The sequence below is a fragment of the Oncorhynchus mykiss genome, chromosome 15 (assembly GCF_057628025.1).
Source record: "Oncorhynchus mykiss isolate SJ-2025 chromosome 15, ASM5762802v1, whole genome shotgun sequence".
In the NCBI taxonomy this organism is placed as follows: domain Eukaryota; kingdom Metazoa; phylum Chordata; class Actinopteri; order Salmoniformes; family Salmonidae; genus Oncorhynchus; species Oncorhynchus mykiss.
Genome location: NC_143036.1, coordinates 51,340,001 through 51,361,058, shown reverse-complemented (window position 1 = coordinate 51,361,058; position 21,058 = coordinate 51,340,001). Strand labels below are relative to the sequence as shown.

General features: G+C 43.5%; 2 protein-coding genes, 1 long non-coding RNA gene and 1 pseudogene across 3 annotated transcripts in view; 2 read left to right on the top strand and 2 right to left on the bottom strand.

The window, feature by feature from the left end:
* Window positions 1-5,408, top strand: part of LOC110490175 (proton myo-inositol cotransporter) — a 79,974-nt gene extending 74,566 nt beyond the window's left edge. The window contains exons 7-10 of the mRNA XM_021563404.3: window positions 1,367-1,492; window positions 1,767-1,885; window positions 2,152-2,304; window positions 2,764-5,408. Coding sequence (XP_021419079.3) covers window positions 1,367-1,492; window positions 1,767-1,885; window positions 2,152-2,304; window positions 2,764-2,990 — 625 coding nt within the window. The 3' untranslated portion in view covers window positions 2,991-5,408. The remainder of the gene's footprint in view (window positions 1-1,366; window positions 1,493-1,766; window positions 1,886-2,151; window positions 2,305-2,763) is intronic.
* A 255-nt stretch (window positions 5,409-5,663) lies between these two features.
* On the bottom strand, window positions 5,664-8,811 carry LOC110490177 (uncharacterized; annotated as a pseudogene).
* A 562-nt stretch (window positions 8,812-9,373) lies between these two features.
* LOC149978084 (uncharacterized) lies at window positions 9,374-11,138 on the bottom strand. Its single transcript, XR_016486730.1, has 3 exons — window positions 9,940-11,138; window positions 9,749-9,806; window positions 9,374-9,648 (listed from the first exon to the last, which is right to left on the bottom strand). It is a non-coding gene; the product is annotated as an uncharacterized LOC149978084 (long non-coding RNA).
* Window positions 10,119-21,058, top strand: part of LOC110490173 (ATP-binding cassette sub-family D member 2) — a 20,157-nt gene continuing 9,217 nt past the window's right edge. Inside the window, exons 1-5 of the mRNA XM_021563403.3 lie at window positions 10,119-12,102; window positions 12,445-12,625; window positions 13,425-13,546; window positions 16,836-17,004; window positions 20,529-20,623. Coding sequence (XP_021419078.1) covers window positions 11,161-12,102; window positions 12,445-12,625; window positions 13,425-13,546; window positions 16,836-17,004; window positions 20,529-20,623 — 1,509 coding nt within the window. The 5' untranslated portion in view covers window positions 10,119-11,160. The remainder of the gene's footprint in view (window positions 12,103-12,444; window positions 12,626-13,424; window positions 13,547-16,835; window positions 17,005-20,528; window positions 20,624-21,058) is intronic.

Here is a 21,058-nt window from a genome sequence, read left to right as displayed (position 1 = left end):
TGTAGGGATGGTGTCAGGTTTCCTCCAGACGTGACATTTGGCATTCAGGCTAAAGAGTTCAATATCGGTTTCATCAGACCAGAGAATCTTGTTTAGGTGCCTTTTGGCAAACTCCAAGCGGGCTGTCATCTTCCTTTTACTGAGGAGTGACTTACGTCTGGCCACTCTTCCATAAAGGCATGATTGGTGGAGTGCTGTGGGAAGGATCCCCAATCTCCACAGAGGAACTCTGGAGCTCTGTCAGAGTGAACATTGGGTTCTTGGTCACCTCTCTGACCAAGACCCTTCTCCCTTGAATGCTCAGTTTGGCCAGCTCTATGAAGAGGTGGTTCCATTTAAGAATGATGGGAGGCCACTGGGTTCTTGGGAATTATCAATGCTGCAGACATTTCACAGCCCCAGATCTGTGCCTAGACAGAATCCTGTCTCAGAGCTCGACAGATAATTAATTAATCGCTTGGTTTCTGCTCTGTCATGCACTGTCAACTGTGGGATCTTATATAGACAGGTGTGCGCCTTTCCAAATAATGTCCAATCAATTGAATGTACCACAGGTGGACTCCAATCAAGTTGTAGAAACATCTCAAGGATGATCAATGGAAACAGGATGCATCTGAGCTCAATTTTGAGTCTCATAGCAAAGGGCCTGAATACTTATGTAAATAATGTATGTTTTTTAATTTATTTTTTATAAATTAGCATACCCCCTTGGAATGGGGTATGGTAGGAGGTGCCAGGCACAGTGTGTCAAGAACTGCAACCCTGCTGGGGTTTTCACATTCAACAGTTTCCCGTGTGTATCAAGAATGATTCACCAACCAAAGGACATCCAGCCAACTTGACACAACAGTGGGAGGCATTGGAGTCAACATGGACCAGCATCCCAGTGGAATGCTTTCTACATCTTGTAAAGTCCATGCACTGATGAATTAAGGTTGTTCTCGGGGTAAAATGGGGTGAAACTCAATATTAGGAAGGTGTTCCTAATATTTTGAACACTCTCTCGTCACTCAACAAACAAGACAGACTCATTTAAGACAGACTTGTCTTTAAGGCAGCTGGAATGGGGCTGCTGTTCTGTCATTAGAGCTACTCTCTGTGAATGAACACACTCTCTGAAATGGGTTTGCCCTATGCTCCCCGCACTACACACTCGCGCATGCACGCACATGGATGCGCACACATTACACACACATAAATACATGCTCTCTCACACACACACATAGATTATTCTCAAGTTATCAGAGTAAAGAGCTAAAGATAGCATCTTCTCCATTCACAGAGAGGAAAGGTGTTCCGTTATACCTCCTCGAGGATCTTGTCTCTGTATGTGACATCTCTGTCCAATCCTCCTCTGTGATCCCAGGCTGTGTGAGCCGTGTATGCTGGACCCGGCGTGTGGCTTCTGTTATCGTGAGAACAGCACGGCTCTGTTCGCCTCATCCTGTGTACCTGTCAATACAGCCTCCACAGAGAAGGCAGCCTGGGGCAGGTGAGCTACAGGAGGCACTAAGGGGAGGGAGTGTGTGGTTGTGCATAGGGCAACAGGGGGGCAGGTGAGTCATAGAATGCGCTCTGTGTGTGGGTTTATTTGTTGTGCGTTTGTGAAGGGGATGGAGGGGGTTAGTAGATGGCGTTGAATAAGACTCCTTGAAGAAGGCTTGAGAAGTGGTTCTTCTGTAATTCTGTACTTATAGTACCTCTCCATCCATAACATAGCTACTGTTGCTACAGTACAATAGCTGTCTTGTACCATGTTATTCTAGGTGTTCCAACTCGACCCAGCTGAGAGTCCATACGTACTGGGCCTATAACTACTGTCCCACCTCCTACTCCTGGGTGGTCCTACTGGGTCTTGTTCTCTATCTGGCTTTCTTCGCCCCAGGTGAGAGAGACAACACTGATCTTTGTAGAGATTCAATGTATGTTGTATTTCACTTTCACTGTGGGGCAACTACTAACTAAGGAATCGCAGAATTAGGAAATGTGATATCTCATTTCAAGTTTGGCGTTAACCATGCATTGAGGTCATTTGGGTTTGATTTGTGCGCTTACTGTATATAAGTCTCGATTCAGCAATGTTTGCATACTGAGGGGTAGTTGCTGTACTGTAGAGCTATTGTATGCCCTGTGTCATCCCTCTCCTTCCAGGTATGGGTCCGATGCCGTGGACAATCAACTCTGAAATTTACCCCCTGTGGGCCCGCAGCACAGGGAATGCCTGTTCAGCTGGAGTCAACTGGACGTTTAACTTCCTGGTCTCCCTCACCTTCCTCCATGTGGCTCAGAACCTCACCTACTACGGTAACACAGATACATCTTCCTCCACGTGGCCCAGTCCCTCACCTACTACGGTACAGACCGGCTAATCACGGATCAATACCCCCTTACAGGACATCCCCGATCAATCAACCTGAACAGCAGGCCTGGCTTTTACTGCAGGATCTGACCTTTTGTTGGACATTTGATTAGTCTAGAGAGACTAGAGGTATCTTATGATGGGCTCGATGTGTAATGAATGTAGTTTCATCATGTTTGATTACTTGCTGTCATTTAATAAGGTGCAGTAGATACTGGATAGTGTTTGACAGAATTGTACACTGTTTGCAGACTAGAACGGAACTCTGCTGTCAGTACAGGAAAACCTCTGGGCCCTTCCTGGTCAAGTCACATATGGTAGTCAGGGAAAAACTGTAGGCCCTAATAATGACTGACAGACGATGTGTTGTTGATTGTGTATTTGTTGTGATCGTTATTTCCCAGGAGCGTTTTTCCTTTACTCCAGCCTGGCTCTGCTTGGGTTCTTCTTCATCTACGGCTGTCTTCCTGAGACTAAGGGCCGGAGGCTGGAGGAGATTGAGTCCCTGTTCGACAACCAGCTGTGCTCCTGCGGGGCCACGGACTCTGACGAGGACCGGCAGGTGGAGTACATCAGGGTGAAGGGGAGCAACTACCACCTCTCTGATAACGATGCCTCCGACGTGGAGTAGCCCTCGCCCGTGTGCCAGCCTGTCTGTGCTTTCGTGCCAACTCACTGTCACTCATTGTCATGCCAAATAATGGCTTGACGATGACAGCCATGGAGTTTGCAAGAGCACAAACAGATCTGGGACCAGGCTAAAGTAGCCCAGTCTAGTTTGTAACTTTGGCCCTGGATATTGTCTCTGTTCTCTCATCTCAGAAAGTGTGTATCAAGTGACTCAGAGCAAGAGTGTTGATTTAGGATCAGTTTAGCCTTTTAGATCATAGTGAATGATATTACATGGACAGGAAGCTTGATACATGTACATACAGCCCCTGATCTGCATCCTCCCCGAGTCCTCGTCTCTGGTTTGCCTCACAGCCACGTAGGTTACATTGCTCCATCTTTTTCACGGACAGGGTAGCTCTTTGTAACACGTGAGTTACTTGCACATTTGATTATGCCTATTTAATGTTGTAGATACATCTATAGTTTGATGAGAATCTCCTTTTTGATTTAAAAACCATCACGTGAATAGTATTAAGCATACATTACATTCATATATATATATATATATATCCTCAGCATTTAGACATCCGTTTTACTGTTCATCTGTCGCATGATTATGAATTTCCATATATGTGAGGCAGACCAACTACGATTAACAAAACTATTGCCATTTTCCTCACATAAAACTATATGATTAGAGATACAACCTCTTCACAACAAAACCTTATTGTAGGAGGCCAAACGTCCACCAAAAGTGTTAAATTCAGAGCGAGGGGTTGTAATATATAGTGTTGATACCAGTATGCCTTTCTATATGAAACACAACTCAGTACAATATTGTCTCAGCTTGTCTGTAGCATCGCAAACGGGGTGTCCAGACACTAGTAATACACCTGGGCTCTACGTCCCAAACGGCACCCTATTCCCTATATAGTGCACTACTTTTTAACTAGAGCCTTATGGGCCTTGGTCAAAAGTAGTGCACTATAAAGGGAATAGCATGCCATTTGAGACGCAAGCTGGTCTCCATCTAATGATGAAGTTCAGTCTTGCTTTGCAGTTTGTTTAATCATGTTGGTTGCAAAGCTACAGCAGCAAATGACCTGTCTCTGTTTTGTCATTAGTAAACCTATGAATTATTAGGTTATTTATTCTAACGTATTTTACCCATGATGTCGGTGCCTGTACTGAAGTGAAATGTATGAAGGAGTCGTGATGATAGCCTTTTTAAACTTTTATTTCAGAAGTTGCACAAATGTTTTTATTGATAAATGTTGACGAGACTATTCATTGGGTTACTCAGACCACCAGAGAGAATACCCATACATTGAAATGGACAGTTTAGTCAGTTAATGTTACACACATAGTTGCCCTTTGGGAAAACAATGTCAGAAAGAATGTCCTATTTCGTCTCCATTTTACGTTGTGTCTTCCTCCACAGCCTTATGTACAAATCGCAATGCATTACTCTACACGTGAAAGACCCGGGGTTCTCGTGTTCTAAAGGGTCGAAAAGTACTGTACTGTACTTGCTCATGTCGTTTTATATAGCGTTAAACTATGTAAGGTGACACATTTTTAGTTGAGTACTTGAGTACAAGATTTGTGTGTAGCAGACTCTCGTTGAAAGTGGTCAACATAACGTCGCTGAGAATATGTCTGTGTATTATTGTCAGTGACAAAACCAGATAGATAGCTACTATTGTGAATTCAAATAGGATTTTCTTTAGACTGAAATGAAATGACAGCATTTCAAGTTATCACTAGGTGTGTTTTGCCAGTTCATTGGAACAACAGTATCAATATTGAGATTATTGAGTATTTATTATCAATTATTTGAGCATTTGATTAGAAATGTGATTAGAGAGGATACTATAAATAGGACTAAACTGGAGGTTCACTGGAAGACGGAATAACGTTTTGCTTTTATTATCACAGATAGTTGGTGTTTTTTTAGAGAGAGAAACAACTCTTTATCGCACATCCCCGTCACAGAGGCGACAACACGGTCGTCATGTAACAAACATGTAAATGAGATGGTGTCAAACAGGTTATTCGATGTGTTTGTGGTTTCTAGAATGCACTTTTGATTTTTAAGACGGTCACAACCGCTTGCCAACCCATCATGGTATTATTATATTGCCTTCTTTGCTTTAACTCCTAAATGGGGTCATCCAATTGTGGTTTTATGGTGAACGGGTGCAATTTTTTTCTATGTGAAAACAAATGAAGTGCAGTGTTTCTATTCTAGGTTATGAAGAAGAACTAGTGAAGATTTAAAACAAATATTTATCCAGCGCTGTATGGTATACCTTTGATTATTGTTGCTGTAAACGTTTTGCTAGAATTTATATTCTATCAAAGTAAATATATTCATGAGAATCTTGAACACTTGAATATGTATCGGGGGAAAATAAATAAACGGATTATCTTGCAATGTCTGGCTTTCGTTTTAATGTAGAATCCACAAGGGCATTGTTATAAATGTTGAAATATGCAGAAACAGATCCTGTGGTAAAGGGGATGTACTGTAGTTGCTAGGGTTGTTCACAACTCTTAAAAGGGATACGTCGGGATTTGACCACCCCTCCTCTCCTGTCCTCCCCACCTCTCTCCTCTCCTTCCCTTTTCACTAATCTTTTTTCCTCTGCTTCAGCATGAGCAGAACGCCTGCTCTTTCCTGAAGTGTCTCAACCTCCTCTGAAAGCCTGTTAACTATGCTCTCAGCAGTGACCTCCTTTTCTCTCCTCTCTCTCTCTCTCATCTGGAAGGTCTCCTCTAAGAGGAACATTCTGAACAGGGTCCTGTACCTCTTATTCTTCTTCCTGTCCTTTATTCTGCAACTGCTTACCTCTCAAGTCTGGATGGAAGAGAGGAAAAAACATCATTAGGGAGCAACATCCATTTTCAAAATACCACTGAAAATAACCCAAAAAAAATACCACCATCATGAACCTTGGTCCGTAAGAAAACTGCAACAAACTGTACGGAAGAATGCCAACGTATACAGATCAGAGTAGATATTACTGCGGTATAACGTGTGCTTATTACACCCATTTTACTAGCTTTACTTTCAATCGATTGCCTACGATAAATTACACCACATATTTTGTTGTTTGCATTGATTTGTCTATATTCGGCTACACTGATTTGTTAATTACATCAAACGTTTGCTATTCATACCTTTTACATCATTGGTGACGAGGGGAGCGTCTAGTACAGAGGTAGTGGGTCTCTGAATGCACTCTATTCTCAGAGTGCATTTGTTTAAAGGGATGATTGATGGGTGGTGCCCAGGTCCAGCCTTGAGCTCTCTGGCTGTTGATTTTCTCCAGGGCGTGTGCTCTTCTCCCTCCCTCCTGGATCTGTCTGATAATGCTGTCTGTCTGTCTGTTGTCTCATAGACTCATCTCTGTGACGGGCCTGCCCTCTGTTGGCTGGGATCGGTATGACATTTTAAGCAGAATAGTTGTGGGATTCAGAGTCCACGAGGTTGTTCTCTTTACACTCAAGTCCAGAAACTGCACCGAGTTGAAACATCCGATGTTGGACATTTCGAGGTGATGTTGGTGACAGTCTGTGTCCCCATTCTCGTGTTTCTTGTGTTGCTTGTGTTCTGGTGGCTGCCATTTTTGTTGGTGGACCGCAGAGCTCTGTGATTCAGACAGAGGATGAGGTGGGACCTACCGATCGCCTATAACCCTAGCCTGGCTGTTACTGTCATCTGTAACCACACAGCCTGACCGTCTCTCTCTGTGGAGTCGGAGCTCTCCAACGCTCTCTGGTCTCTATGACCGCTCTGGCCGTTTCCACAGTTCCCTGTTCATTGAGGCCTAGTTGGTGGGGTGTAAGGTCTGGGTTGAGACGGAGGGTGACCCCGTTGTTGTGTGTTCCAATGTGATGAGGCCTTGGCTGAGGACAGGGATCTCTTCACAACAGGACCTCTCTGAATGTGCCTGTGAGGATCCACCCTGGCGACACTGGTGATAATCCTCCACCTCCTGATATGACATTTAAAGATTAGTATGAACATATGTAGCCCGAGTCCCAGATCTGTTTGTGCTGTCTTGTCAACTCCATTGCTGTCATTGTCACACTAAGAAATATGTTGATATTACCATGTAAAATGCAAAGCGGTTACTATGCAACAACGTGTTCTTAAACAGTAATTACGCAGACTTATAAGAGCAACTAAATGTAAAGTGTTACAAATAATGAATTTACAAGTCAGTCATGGTAGGCCTATGTGATCTATGGGAAATCAAAGCAGTCCCTTACAGTACATTAGCCGAAGCAGATGTAAACAGTATTATCTGTTGTTTACTTACGTCATCATTCGAGTCGGAACTAAAGCAACCTCCCTCTTGGGAGAGTAACTGGGCGATGATTCACAGCATTCCTTAGGACCATGGTGAGTGTTTGCAGGACAAGCTGAAGACACGTCTGCAGGTAAGTCTCCACCGGGGGGCTGCGTCCCAAATGACACCCTATTATTCCTCATGTGGCACTATATAGGGAATAGGGTGCCACTTGGGACTCGGGCTATCAGTGTCAGACAGGTGGTGAACAGCAGGTGATTTTTTGAATGTAGTGTGGAAACCTACATGAGCTGACATCAGTGCAGTTGGAAACCTGTTGGAATACAGACGTAACAACGAAACAGGCTGGCCTTCACCATATTAACACATTTCCCCCTTACCTTTACCTATTATCATACACTAATCAGGTCCCGTGGCTCAGTTGGTAGAGCATGGTACTTGCAATGCCAGGATAGTGGGTTGAATTCCCAGGATCACCCGTATGTCAAATGTTTGCACGCATGACTCTTAAGTCGCTTTGGATAAAAACGTCTGCTAAATGGTACTGCGTTATATCATCATCACTGTTCAGCTCTGAAATTATTCCAATTCTGCCACTAGGTGGCAGTAGACACCTGATGTAATGCTGCTGCCTGTAATTACATGAGTCAATAAATCAGGTTCAGGGCCTCGGCTCTGCGGTTCATTCACATCTCTGGTAGACGTTGTCGGTACTTCCTCCTTGAGATATATCTTAGGCATACCCTTCTTAAAATTAGCTGCTGGGACAAATTGACATACATACAGTAGCAGTCAAAAGCTTGGACACTCCTACTCATTCAAGGGTTTTTTCTTTATTTGTACTATTTTATACATTGTAGAATAATAGTGTAGACATCAAAACTATGAAATAACACATATGGTGAAGCTGGTTGAGAGAATACCAAGAGTGTGAAACGCTGTCATCAAGTCAAAGGGTGGCTCCTTTGAAGAATCTCAAATATGTGTTTGACACTTTTTTTGGTTACTACATGATTCCATATGTGTTATTTCATAGTTTTGATGTCTTCACTATTATTCTACAGTGTAAAAATAAAGAAAAACCATGGAATGAGTAGGTGTGTCCTAACTTTTGACTGCTACTGTATGTCAGTAAAGATAGATTGACAAACTTTCTCCAAAAACATGTATCATAGTTTTTAGTGAAGGGAAATTATTAAAAGCCTACATAATGCACACTGGACAGTGCCTGCGTAGCAAATGGTACCTTATTACCTACAAAGTGCTATACTTCTGACCAGAGCCCTATGTGACCTGTTCAAAAGTAGTGCACTATAAAGGGCATGGGGTGCCATTTGGGATGCACAGGTACCTTCACTTCCATAATACTCATTACTGCAAGGCCCCGAAGAGTGCTTCGTTGTGTTGCTCTTCACTCTCTATTTGGTTGACGGAGAACTCCATTGTCTGATTTTTGAGAGAGAACTCCAAGGTGTGGTCTTTGCCCTCAGATTGGTTGATAGAGAACCCCACTATGTGCATGGCATGGTCTCTGGTCTCTGTGCTACTGGGTAGGCTGATGCGTACCCCATTAGTCAGTGCACAAGTTATGGAAATATCAACTAATATGTCTATCTTCACAGATGTAATCGATACAGCAATGGAAATCATGAAAAATATCAGTTCGGGGGGGTCAATCTCAATAATGTATGAACAGAAGACGGATAAAGAAAATGATTTGCTGCATATCAGGTAAAAACATATCTTTGATATTTCAGTTCAGTACTCACTCAGGCACTGTGCCTCCAAACCATACTTTGGATACTGAAGGGGGTCATGCTCAGCTGCTGTTTGGGTCCACTTGGTACTGTGGACCACGAGGCACACTCTCTCCTCCCTCCTGGCTAAGAGAAAGGTATAAACTACAAAATCAAATATCTATTAGGTTTCAGTTATACTTTTTCTTTACTTCACAAAACTGTTAATACAGTGGAATGAATGCACACTCATTTGTCTTTGTTTCATGTGTTTGCGGGGTAGAGGTGAGGTTAAATCCATTCCAAATGAAAGAATACTGTTAATATGAAAGTGTTTGAATGAATACCTGTGGTTGCTCTGAGGTGGAGATATCCCAGGGAGGTCTAGGGGAGCAGTGTGGCTGTGGCTGGACCTGTGCTCTCTGCTGGAGGGAGAGCAGGCCTGCCCCTGAGGAGTAGACTGACGAAGGGTGAGCCCCTTCTCCTGGATGTGTTGCTGGTAGTCTGACGTACTGGTGTCTGACATGTTTGATTCCAGCACTGGTGAGAGCTGAGCGCAACGATCAATGAACCAGCCAAATGTCACAAGGTTGAGTCATCATTTCCATAAAGCTGACTGTATCTGTAAGTTCAGAAATATGGTAAAAAAGAGTACTAGTGATGTGAGGTGATGTATTTGTGTTGTCAGAAAAGACGAATCAGTGTGAGTAAACGTGACTGACCTGTCTACACTTGAATCCATCAGGAATGCAGTGCTTTCTCTTTCTAGCAACCTGGACACTAAAATACATCAGTAGTACAATACCGTTATTGCACATACTTAGATGAGCTACTGTTTCACTTTTCCTCCTAGAATGATTCTATAATTTCTTGATATATATATATATATATATATATATATATATAGCCATACCTGTACAAAGGCTGGCTCTCCACAAGGGAAAGATGTGATGGGGAGCAAGGGCTCATGGGTAACTTCAGCAATTTGGTTTACTATGAATGAAGTCGCCAGGTACATACATGTACTTCCAGAGCTGGCTCCTTCAGATGAGGTTGGTATTCCTAAGGTTTTCATCTTTCTCTGCATTTTCTTCTTTTCAAAGAATTCCTGAATATATGTGGGCATATGTATTATCATGTCACATATACTGTATTATAATATATACAATATGGTACCTTATTTACCCTCTGCTTTTTCATGTCATTTCTCATCATAAAACCGGTTCCTGTAACGTTAATATTCATAATGGAAAATCAAGTTCAAATTGATCTTAAAAAGGGGGTCAAGAGAATATTTTTGTTAAATAGTATCAATTATAATGTTATCTGACAAAGAAATAGAAAGTTAATGTTGAATATTCGCTAACAAGCAGTTTTTTTTTCTAAAACTTGTTCCACCCAGACTGTCAACAAGTAACGTTAACGTTACATCTGTAAAAGTGCTAACGAGGCTAACGTTAGCTAGCTAGCTGTCAAACTCCGCTTGAACCACCGACCCAATTCACTTTGCCCAGTAAAATCAGACAGACAGACAAAAAAATAAAATAATTGGGACATATATTTTATCATCACTTTAAAAAAAATGTATCTAACAGCATACGGTAGTTGATAGTTGTTGAGTTTTTATGAAACCTAGCTAGCTAGCTACTAGTGAAACGTTCTCATCAAGTAGCCGATTATAATGATGCTTCAGTTTGAGGTGAGAGAGAGGTACAAAGATGCAGGAGCCAAGCCAACAGACAAATACATGACATAGCTACTATGTCCCTCTCAAAGACGAGAGAGGCGTTGGTAGTAACCACGTTACTACACTCACTGACAAAATATAGTCACAATACAGTGTGTGTATAGTAAAAACGTACAGTAGGGACCTCATTTGAATACGTCCCTCACAACCGTATCGTGTCTTTCCGGGGTGTTGCCTATAATAAATAAAACACTGCCAAACCAAATGACGGAAACACTAGAACGTAGCTAGCGGGTGGGTTTTCTAGCTTAAACATCTCACCGTTGTATGAGGGAGATGGTTTTTCCTTTTCTTTTCGCTTCCAGATCCATAATCATACTAAAATCCCCGATGGATGTAGCACGGAAATAACCAGACTGGCTCTTTGATCGCTGCGTAGGGGAAAAGATGTCCAATATACTTGATGCGGCGTTCAGAGTGAAATGGGACCGGACGACTGCAGCGAAGCGAGCTGTCTTTCTCGCGGCCGCTGCCTACGGGGTGAAAACCTTGTACCCCATCGTCTGCAGACAATTCGTGAAACGGAATGGATGCAGGAATAGCAGGGGCTCTAAAGGAGAGGAAAATGGCTCAACGGTTGGCGTTAAATCACAAACAGATGCACTGAGTCATAAAAAGTCGCCTGGGGTAAACGCAGAATTTTTTAAACAGATATTTGAACTCATTAAAATCCTCTTTCCAAAGCTTGTTTCCAAAGAGCTCGGATTGCTGTCTCTGCATTCGGTCGCGTTGATTTCACGGACATTTCTGTCTATCTATGTCGCAGGCTTGGATGGCAAGATTGTGAAAACAATCGTTGAGAAAGAACCACGCAGCTTCATCATCCAACTGATGAAATGGCTCCTTATTGCCATTCCGGCCACATTCGTGAACAGTGTTATCCGCTACCTCGAGTGCAAGCTGGCCCTCGCCTTCCGCACACGGCTAGTGGACCATGCCTACACCACCTATTTCACAGACCAGACCTACTACAAAGTCAGCAACATGGACGGGAGACTGACCAACCCGGACCAGTCTCTTACCGAGGACGTAATGATGTTTTCCCAATCCGTTGCGCATCTCTACTCGAACCTCACCAAGCCCATCTTGGATGTGATACTCACCTCCTACACTCTCATCCAGACGGCCCGGTCCAGGGGGGCCAACGCCAGCGGGCCGACCCTGCTGGCCGGGCTGGTGGTGTTTTGCACGGCCAAGGTTCTGAGGGCCTGCTCGCCGAAATTCGGAAAACTAGTAGCTGAGGAGGCCCACAGGAAAGGCCATTTACGCTATGTGCATTCCAGGATCATTGCCAATGCAGAGGAGATAGCCTTCTACAGGGGCCACAAGGTATACAAGAAAGATGCATGGTGGATTTTCCATGCAAATGTATTTATTATAATAGCAATACTAATGGGTTGGGTCCCTTGGAGTTGGATCCAATGCACACCTATGACATCGTATCCAATTCCCCAAAGTGAATTTCAATCATTTGATTGACAGCCTCCTTATATGCACTTGTTTTAAATAAGACTGTCTGCCAGTGCAAAATAACTAACATACAATGTGAATGCTATGTGAACTCTATTTGCAATCCATTTGTTGTGAATGTGCTGTGCTGTGTAGGCCAGATACTTTTTGTGACTGCAATGTAAACTGCCTGTCTGTGTCTGCCGGTCCTGTGTGTGTCAGGTGGAGATGCGTCAGCTGCAGAAGTGCTACCGGGCCCTGGCGGAGCAGATGAACTTGATCCTGTCCAAGCGTCTGTGGTATATCATGGTGGAGCAGTTCCTCATGAAGTACGTGTGGAGTAGCTGTGGACTGGTCATGGTGGCTGTGCCCATCATCACAGCTACCGGCTTCGCTGACAGCGGTAATAGTCACCACGACATCATCTAGTTTTCTTCTAAAGCCCCTTGTTTTCAGGAAGGGTTGTCATGGTTGATCTCTGTTTGTGCATTCCAGCAGGTAGCCTATTCCGTCTTTCATTTGAACCGATTGACGTTTGGTTCTATTCAGGTCATTTTGTGCTGGACTCACAAAGCTCCCCAAAAAACAGCCCCTCTTCATTTGCATGTTCCACACACCGTAGTAGCTGATCAGCATGTGTTAACCCACAGGAACCAACTAGCTCAACGATACCCTGTAGGTGTTATTCAACAAGGACTTTGTTGTGCTGGTAAGGGTATATTCATCCTGTTGTCCCTATTGTCCTGTTAGCTACTAACCAACAGAATGCTACTGTTGCCTGATGGCAGGTCGGCTCATAATAATGTGTTTGATGCCAAATGGAATGGCATCAAGCAGATGGAAACCATGTGTTTGATGTAATTGATACCATTCCACCTGTTCCGCTACAGTCATTACCACGAGCCCGTCCTCCCCAATTAAGGTGCCACCATCCTCCTGTGGTCTCCACCCCCATCAGTGTCATACACACTGATAACATGGCAACTTTTGGGTTTTTGGCCACAAAAAAGAGAGTTGTCATTACAGTCTTACTGGTCTAAGCACAGATTGGCTCTGTTCCATTTTGGTCTTTTGCCACTTTCCCTAGTTCCTAGGCCCTTCCTTAGGCCATACCCCCTAGGTGTTCACAGATCAGAAAGCCAAGGGGCTACGGGCCCAGTATGTCATCTCATAGTGTCGATCCTTAATTTCCCCTCTCACAGAGACTGCCGACGGTCAGACTCAGGTGCTGGTGAGCGAGAGGACAGAGGCCTTCACCACCGCACGCAATCTCCTGGCCTCTGGAGCTGACGCCATCGAGAGGATCATGTCCTCCTACAAAGAGGTGATGTTTCACGCTTCTCTCGCCTCTCTTCTCTCCTCTCTCTCTCTCTCTCCTGTCTCGTCTCTTACATTCAAGTGGCATTAGAGTGAATGGACAGTGTTCGAGTGAGCCATTAGACCCACTCATGACAAGAGGACTTTCAAACGGTCTGACCAACATGAAGCAACACCAAAGAAAAAGATCCCTCATTGTAATCCCAAAATGATGATGTCCATCCACACGCATTTATTATTTTGCAGACATTTATTTTTGAGTTACCAGATTTAGGCCCATTGTATGTCCCCCATCACAGTGCTGATTTGAATGTTGTCTGTGTCGGTGGTCACATGCCCACTACAATATTTGTGAATATGACAGTTATATCTACAGTATTACATGGATGTGAGAAAAGGGCTGAGGTCCAAGAAAGCGCACTGTTTCACTCTGTAGGGGAGGGTAGACCTTTCAATAAGAGGAAATGAGTATTGTTGGTGTCAGACTGTGGTTTTTGTAATCCTTTGCCTTGCAAATCAGTATCACACTTCCTACTGAAGGTTAGTCTACATTTAGTCATATACTGTACCATACAGTGTGGAGAACACACAGGGTATGAAAAAGAACAGAATGTGATTATTAGGTAGTGTTTTGGATGTTACCCAACAAGGCTATGCATGCAGGGGTTCCACTCAATGCACTGGGTTCTGCAATGTGTGTTGCTTTGGCACCCTAAGAGACAGGCAGAGATGCTTTCCTGAGGTAAGGTTCACATTCTGTAGCTCACCCTGCTCAGTGTTTGAACAGTGCCACACAACCAAGCAGGTTATGTAACAGTAGGGTATGTTATGCAGCAGGGGCACACACGTTCACCCTGTTCACCCACGACTGCGTGGCCAAGTACGACTCCCAACACCATCATTACGTTTTCTGACGACACAACAGTGGTAGGCCTGATCCCAGACAATGATGAGACAGCCTATAGGGAGGAGGTCAGAGACCCCCCTTTAACATAGATGGAGCTGAATTGGAGCGGGTCGAGAACACCAACAAACTATCATGGTCCAAACACACCAAGACAGTTGTGAAGAGGGCACGACAACAGCTCTTCCCCAGATTTGGCACGGTCCCCAGATCCTCAAAAGGTTTTACAGCTGTACGATCGAGAGCATCCTGACCGGTTGCCTCTACCCCAAGCCATAAGACTGCTGAACAATTCATCAAATGGCCATCTGCATAATTTACATTGACACACCCCCCTTTGTTTTTACACTGCTGCTACTCGCTGTTTATTATCTATGCATAGTCACTTTACAAATTACCTCGACTAACCCTCACCCCCGCACATTGACTCGGTACCGGTACCCCGGGTATTTACCCTCAGTACCCCTGCCACTCAAAGCTCCCGAGTGGCGCAGCGGTCTAAGACACTGCATCTCAGTGCTAGAGGCGTCACTACAGACCCTGGTTGGATTTCAGGTTGGATCACAACTGGCCGGGATTGGGAGTCCCATAGGGCGGTGCACAATTGGCCCAGTGTCATCCGGGTTAGGGTTTGGCCGGTGTAGGCTGTCGTTGTATATAAGAATCTGTTCTTAACTGACTTGCCTAGTTAAATAAAAATAAAATATAGCATTGTTATGTAATTTTCTTTTGTACTTTTTTTTTTTTATATATATTTTTTACTTTAGTCTATTTAGTAAATATTTTCTTAACTCTATTTCTTGAACTGCATTGTTGGTTAAGGGCTTGTAAGTAGGCATTTCACAGTACGGTCTACACCTGTTGTATTTGACAAATAACATTTGATTGGATTTGACAGACACAGGCAGGGCACATTGCACTACTGCTGCTGTCACTGCACTCTGTCTGAACACAGCCTGAGACTGTGACACACCTAAGGCTGTGGCGGTCATAACATTTTGTCAGCCGGTGATTGTCAAGCAAACAACTGCCGATCTCATGTTAATTAACATAAACACATTTAGAATCTTCTGGCTTCCATGCATAGCCTACAAGCCACTAATGCAGACATTTGGAACATCTACATAAAAGTCCAAGGAATCCATCTATAGCCTACACCATCACAATAAATCCATTCTTTATTTTAGACAGGTCAAAAGGCAAAGAGAGTTGCACACTCTATGTATAAACGCCCAGTCATTTATTGGGTAAACCACCAGGTGGTTCTATAGGCTATGCGATTGCGTGAGAAAACAGAGTGATGGCCTCTATTAAAAAGAGGAGGATCCCATCAGCTGCCAGTTCCACTTTAAGGCTTTCCCACTCTGCCACTCATGCTGGCCGGCTTAGCCTAGCTGTGAATAATCCTCCATCTGGTGATCATCCATGTAGCCTGTCTGGCTGGGTTCAGCTCCTCATTATCAATCCTATGGCACCTTAACTAACTTGGAAGATATCTCCTTAAAATGTGACCCGATTCAGGAAACTAGGCGTATGTCGCAAGTCACGACATCACAGGAGAGCCTTTTGAACTTAAACATTTTGTTTTTATCAAAATGTGTTTTTTGGGCAGAAATGCCTTCTCGAACATGTGAACTTTCATGTGCCTTAATTACAAACTTGTATGCCATCTGTAAAATTGTTAAATTACGAGCCCTGTTGGTTAAGCCACAGAAAAAGTCAGCAACCTTCCCACTAGCCATGATTGGCTGAGATAATAAGTGGGCTGGACATGCCGAGAGAGGAGGTTCGGATTGGTCTGTCTGTGTTTGTAATCCTGTCAAACCTTTCCATATGGAACCCAAAAGGGTTCTACCTGTAACCAAAAGGGTTTAACCTGTAACCAAAAAGGGTTCTCTTGTGGGGACAGCCGCAGAACCCTTTTAGAACCCTTTTTTCTAAGAGTGTACATTCGTCCCATTAGACAGGCTATGTTATCTGTAGGAAGGCCTCGGACCATCATCAGTACTGTGTGTTCCCTAAACACGGATACAAACAGCAATGAAAAAACAACGACACCAGCCATTGTTTAGAGTCAGATTAAGTTATGAGTGAAAATTAGTTGCATAAATTATACAGAGGTCTTTTCCATCATTCAATCAAATAATGGCCCTTCAGCTTGTACTGTAATCCTGACCAGATTTTCAGTGCACTCTACAATACACTGCTATAGACCAGCTCTGCTGCTGGCTGCTCTCATAGTTCAAGGGTTTTCCCAAAGACACACACACTGCTCTACTTTGCTCACACCTACTGTTGGGCAATGGAACTCTGTTGGGTAAGGCGACCTAACTGACTCCAGTGTTATTTACCTCAACAAGTGACCTCTGACCTTTCTTGTTGTCTGTGATAGGTCACAGAGCTGGCGGGCTACACGACACGCGTCTACAACATGTTCCTGGTGTTTGGCGAGGTGCAGAGGGGCGTCTACAAGCGCTCGTCCGCTTCGACCATGGGAACAGGAGAGAAGAAGATCGTGGCCAGGCCAGAGATGCACATCGACGGGCCTTTGGAAATCAAAGGTAGACTATCTGAGATTTAGTACACGTTTGTCCAGAGGTACACTTACACATGTGAGACACTCAAACGTTATTCTATTTCCTATTCAGTACACTATACCATAGTATACTACAATACTACATTAGGGGGTTGTGGTAGAATCTGGGTTAGAGTGGCGGGCTGGTAGCCTGGTAACCGAAAGGTTGCCGGTTCGAATCCCCGAGCTGGGAGTGATCCGGCAGCCGGAGGGTTACCAGCTTCAATGATATTTGTGCGTCTGTAACTTTATCACTCATCATTATTCACGATTCATTCAGGATATTCCCTAATCATGATAGCATCCACATGAATGTAGAAGTGTTCAGAAACAAAATAATCTGAAAACACAACCAAAATAAACAGGAAATGCATCCAACCAAATTTGTAGTCACAAGATTGATGTAGTCATTGTGTGCTAGAAGTATGGGACTAAATACTTTAATTTGAACTTATTTTTTTGCAGGCGAGAGAGACACAGGGTCCACCCCAAATGGCACCCTATTCTCTATATAGTGCACTACTTTCAGTGTTTCCTCATATTAATTTACCAGTGGCAGGCCACCACTTCTAAATCTGTATATACTGTATATATATATATTTATATACTGTATATAAAGAAAAAATTGGGGATGTTAAAATGTTTTCACTGTAAAGTTAAATGACTAAAACAGATCATGTAGAAAAGATAATGGACCTATATAATACAAATAAAATATGATCATCTTCGAGAAGTGACAATCACCAAAATAAAACTAGACAGTCAGGGAGAATCTAAAAGTCCCAAAATTGCATGGCATTATTTTGTGACAATGTTTGAGTCATTCAGATAGCATAAGAACACTGCATAAGAACACTGCATAAGAACACTGCATAAGTGTGTAGAATTGTAGGAAATTTGCTCTAAACGGCACATTTTCTCTCAGCCCCATGGCAAAATGTATAAAATTGCAGGAGACGTACTTTAAAACTGACATGTTTTCTCCCCCCTATGACAGAATGTGTAGAATTTTGGGAAATTTGCTTTAAAACATTTTGTCTCTGCGGCCAGGAGGAGGGCCTCTAAAATGTTCAGTTGCCTGGAATGACAAGTTATAACGTATATATGTGTCATTTGATGCGTTCATAGTCTGTTGGGGTTTTTCAATTAGGTACAGTACATTCTAAAAGTATTCAGACCCATTTACTCTTTCCACATTTTGTTACGTTACAGCCTTATTCTAAAATATTTTAAATAAACGTTTTTCTTTATCAATCTACACACGATACCCCATAATGACAAAGCGAAAACAAGTTTGTAGAAATATTTGCAAATGTATTAAAAATAAAAAACAAATAACTTAAGTATTCAGACCCTTTGCAATGAGACTCGAAATTGAGCTCAGGTGCCTCCTGTTTCCATTGATCATTCTTGAGATGTTTCAACAACTTGATTGGAGTCCACCTGTGGTAAATTCGATTGATTGGATATGATTTGGAAAGGCACACACCTGTCTATATAAGGTCCCACAGTTGACAGTGCATGTCAGAGCAAAAACCAAGCCATGAGGTCAAAGGAATTGTCCGTAGAGCTCCAAGACAGGATTGTGTCGAGGCACAGATCTGGGGAAGGGTACCAAGACATTTTTGCAGCAATGAAGGTCCCCAAGAACACAGTGGCCTCCATCATTCTTAAATGGAAGAAGTTTGGAACCACCAAGACTCTTCCTAGAGCTGGCAGCCCGTCCAAACTGAGCAATCGGGGGAGAAGGGCCTTGGTCAGTGAGGTGACTAAGAACCTGATGGTCACTCTAACAGAGCTCCAGAGTTCCTCTGTGGAGATGGGAGAACTTTCCAGAAGGACAACCATCTCTGCAGTGCTCCACCAATCAGGCCTTTATGGTAGAGTGGCCAGACCGAAGCCACTCCTCAGTGAAAGGCACATGACAACCTGCTTGGAGTTTTCCAAAAGGCACGTAAAGGACTCTCAGACCATGAGAAAGAAGATTCTCAAACCAAGATTGAACTCTTTGACCTGAATGCCAAGTGTCACGTCTGGAGGAAACCTGGCAACTTCCCTACGGTGAAGCATGGTGGTGGCAGCATCATGCGGTGGGGATATTTTTCAGTGGCAGGGACTGGGAGTCTAGTCAGGATTGAGGGAAAGATGAATGGAGCAAAGTACAGATAGATCCTTGATGAAAACCTGCTTCAGATGGCTCAGGACCTCAGACTGATGCTAAGGTTCACCTTCCAACAGGACAACGACCCTAAGCACACAGCCAAGACAACGCAGGAGTGGCTTCGGGACAAGTCTGAATGTCCTTGAGTGGCCCAGCCAGAGCCCGGACTTGAACCCGATTAAACATCTCTGGAGAGACCTGAAAATAGCTGTGCAGCGATGCTCCCCATCCAACCTGACAGATCTTGAGAGTATCTGCAGAGAGGAATGGGAGAAACTCCCCAAATACAGGTGTGCCAAGCTTGTAGCGTCATACCCAAGAAGACTCGAGGCTGTAATCACTTACAAAGGTGCTTCAACAAAGTACTGAGTAAAGGGCCTGACTACTTATGTAAATGTGATATTTCAATTTCTAAAAAACTGTTTTTGCTTTGTCATTATGTGGTATTGTGTGTAGATTGATGAGGGGGAAAAAGCTATTTAATCCATTTTAGAATAAGCCTATAACGTAACAAAATGTGGAAAAGTCCAGGGGTCTAAATACTTTCCGAATGCACTGTAAATGCAGATGGGCCAACCCAAGCTTCAGCCTATTTATTTCTGGCTTTTAAAGAGACAATTACGTTTCAGATGGTGTCAACATAATCATATATTCTTTCATTTTGGAGTAGAATGTCCTTTTCAAAATAATTGAACCCCCCCCCCCCCCCCACGCTAACTTTGCCATCGCTGCTGAACAAAAATCCTAGGGGAAACACTGACTTTTGACCAGAGACCTATGGGCCTTTGTCAAAAGTAGAGCACTATACAAGGGAATAGGGTGCAATCTGGGAAACAGCCGAGGCTAATCCTGTGTATCTTTCTTGCTGTTCTTTCTCACCATCTTGGTCTAAAGCCAAATATCCATCCTCGGCATCAATCGACTGTAATCATGATATAAGATGTTTTATTGTTTCATACACCGGATAGGTACAGTGAAGTGTGTTGTTTTACAGGGTCAGCCATAGTAGTACGGCACCCCTGGAGCAAATTAGGGTTAATTGCTCAAGGGTACTTCGACAGGTTTTTCACCATGTCAGCCCGGTATTCGAACCAACCACCTTTCTGCTCGGCTAATACCACCGGTGAACATGTGCATCTGGACATACTCTTTGCTAACACAGCTAGTTAGTCAGTTGGCCACGTCCTCGCTATCTACAGCGGCACTTTTTTACACTTTCTCACACTTTTTAAATGCTGCCACACATTTTTTTCTGGCAGCCACATGCACTCTGGTTGACTGAACTGATCATATGAATTATTGATCGACACACAATGACCTTTTTTTTTTTTTGTCTTTGTCTTCTGCAGGAAGAGTCATCGATGTGGACAATGGCATCGTGTGTGAGAGTGTCCCTATCATCACTCCCAATGGAGACATAGTGGTCTCCAGCCTCAACTTCAAGGTGAGAAATAACACATCAACATCCTGGGTGATGTTCAGTAGTGATAAAACGTTTTCAAATGAAGTGAAATACTTAAAATGATGTACTACCTGAACTTATCCAATAAGAAAGCAGATTTTTGTTTCCATTCCCAAAGTGTTGTGAAAGTGCGTCCTACTAAATCATTCTAAATGTTACAGCACCTGTGATGTGTTTGCTGTGACTATTTTCCTAATCCTCCAGCCATCTTCCCCCAGGGTAGGGAGTACATGCTATTTTCCTAATCCTCCAGCCATCTTCCCCCAGGGTAGGGAGTACATGCTATTTTCCTAATCCTCCAGCCATCTTCCCCCAGGGTAGGGAGTACATGCTATTTTCCTAATCCTCCAGCCATCTTCCCCCAGGGTAGGTAGTACATGCTATTTTCCTAATCCTCCAGCCATCTTCCCCCAGGGT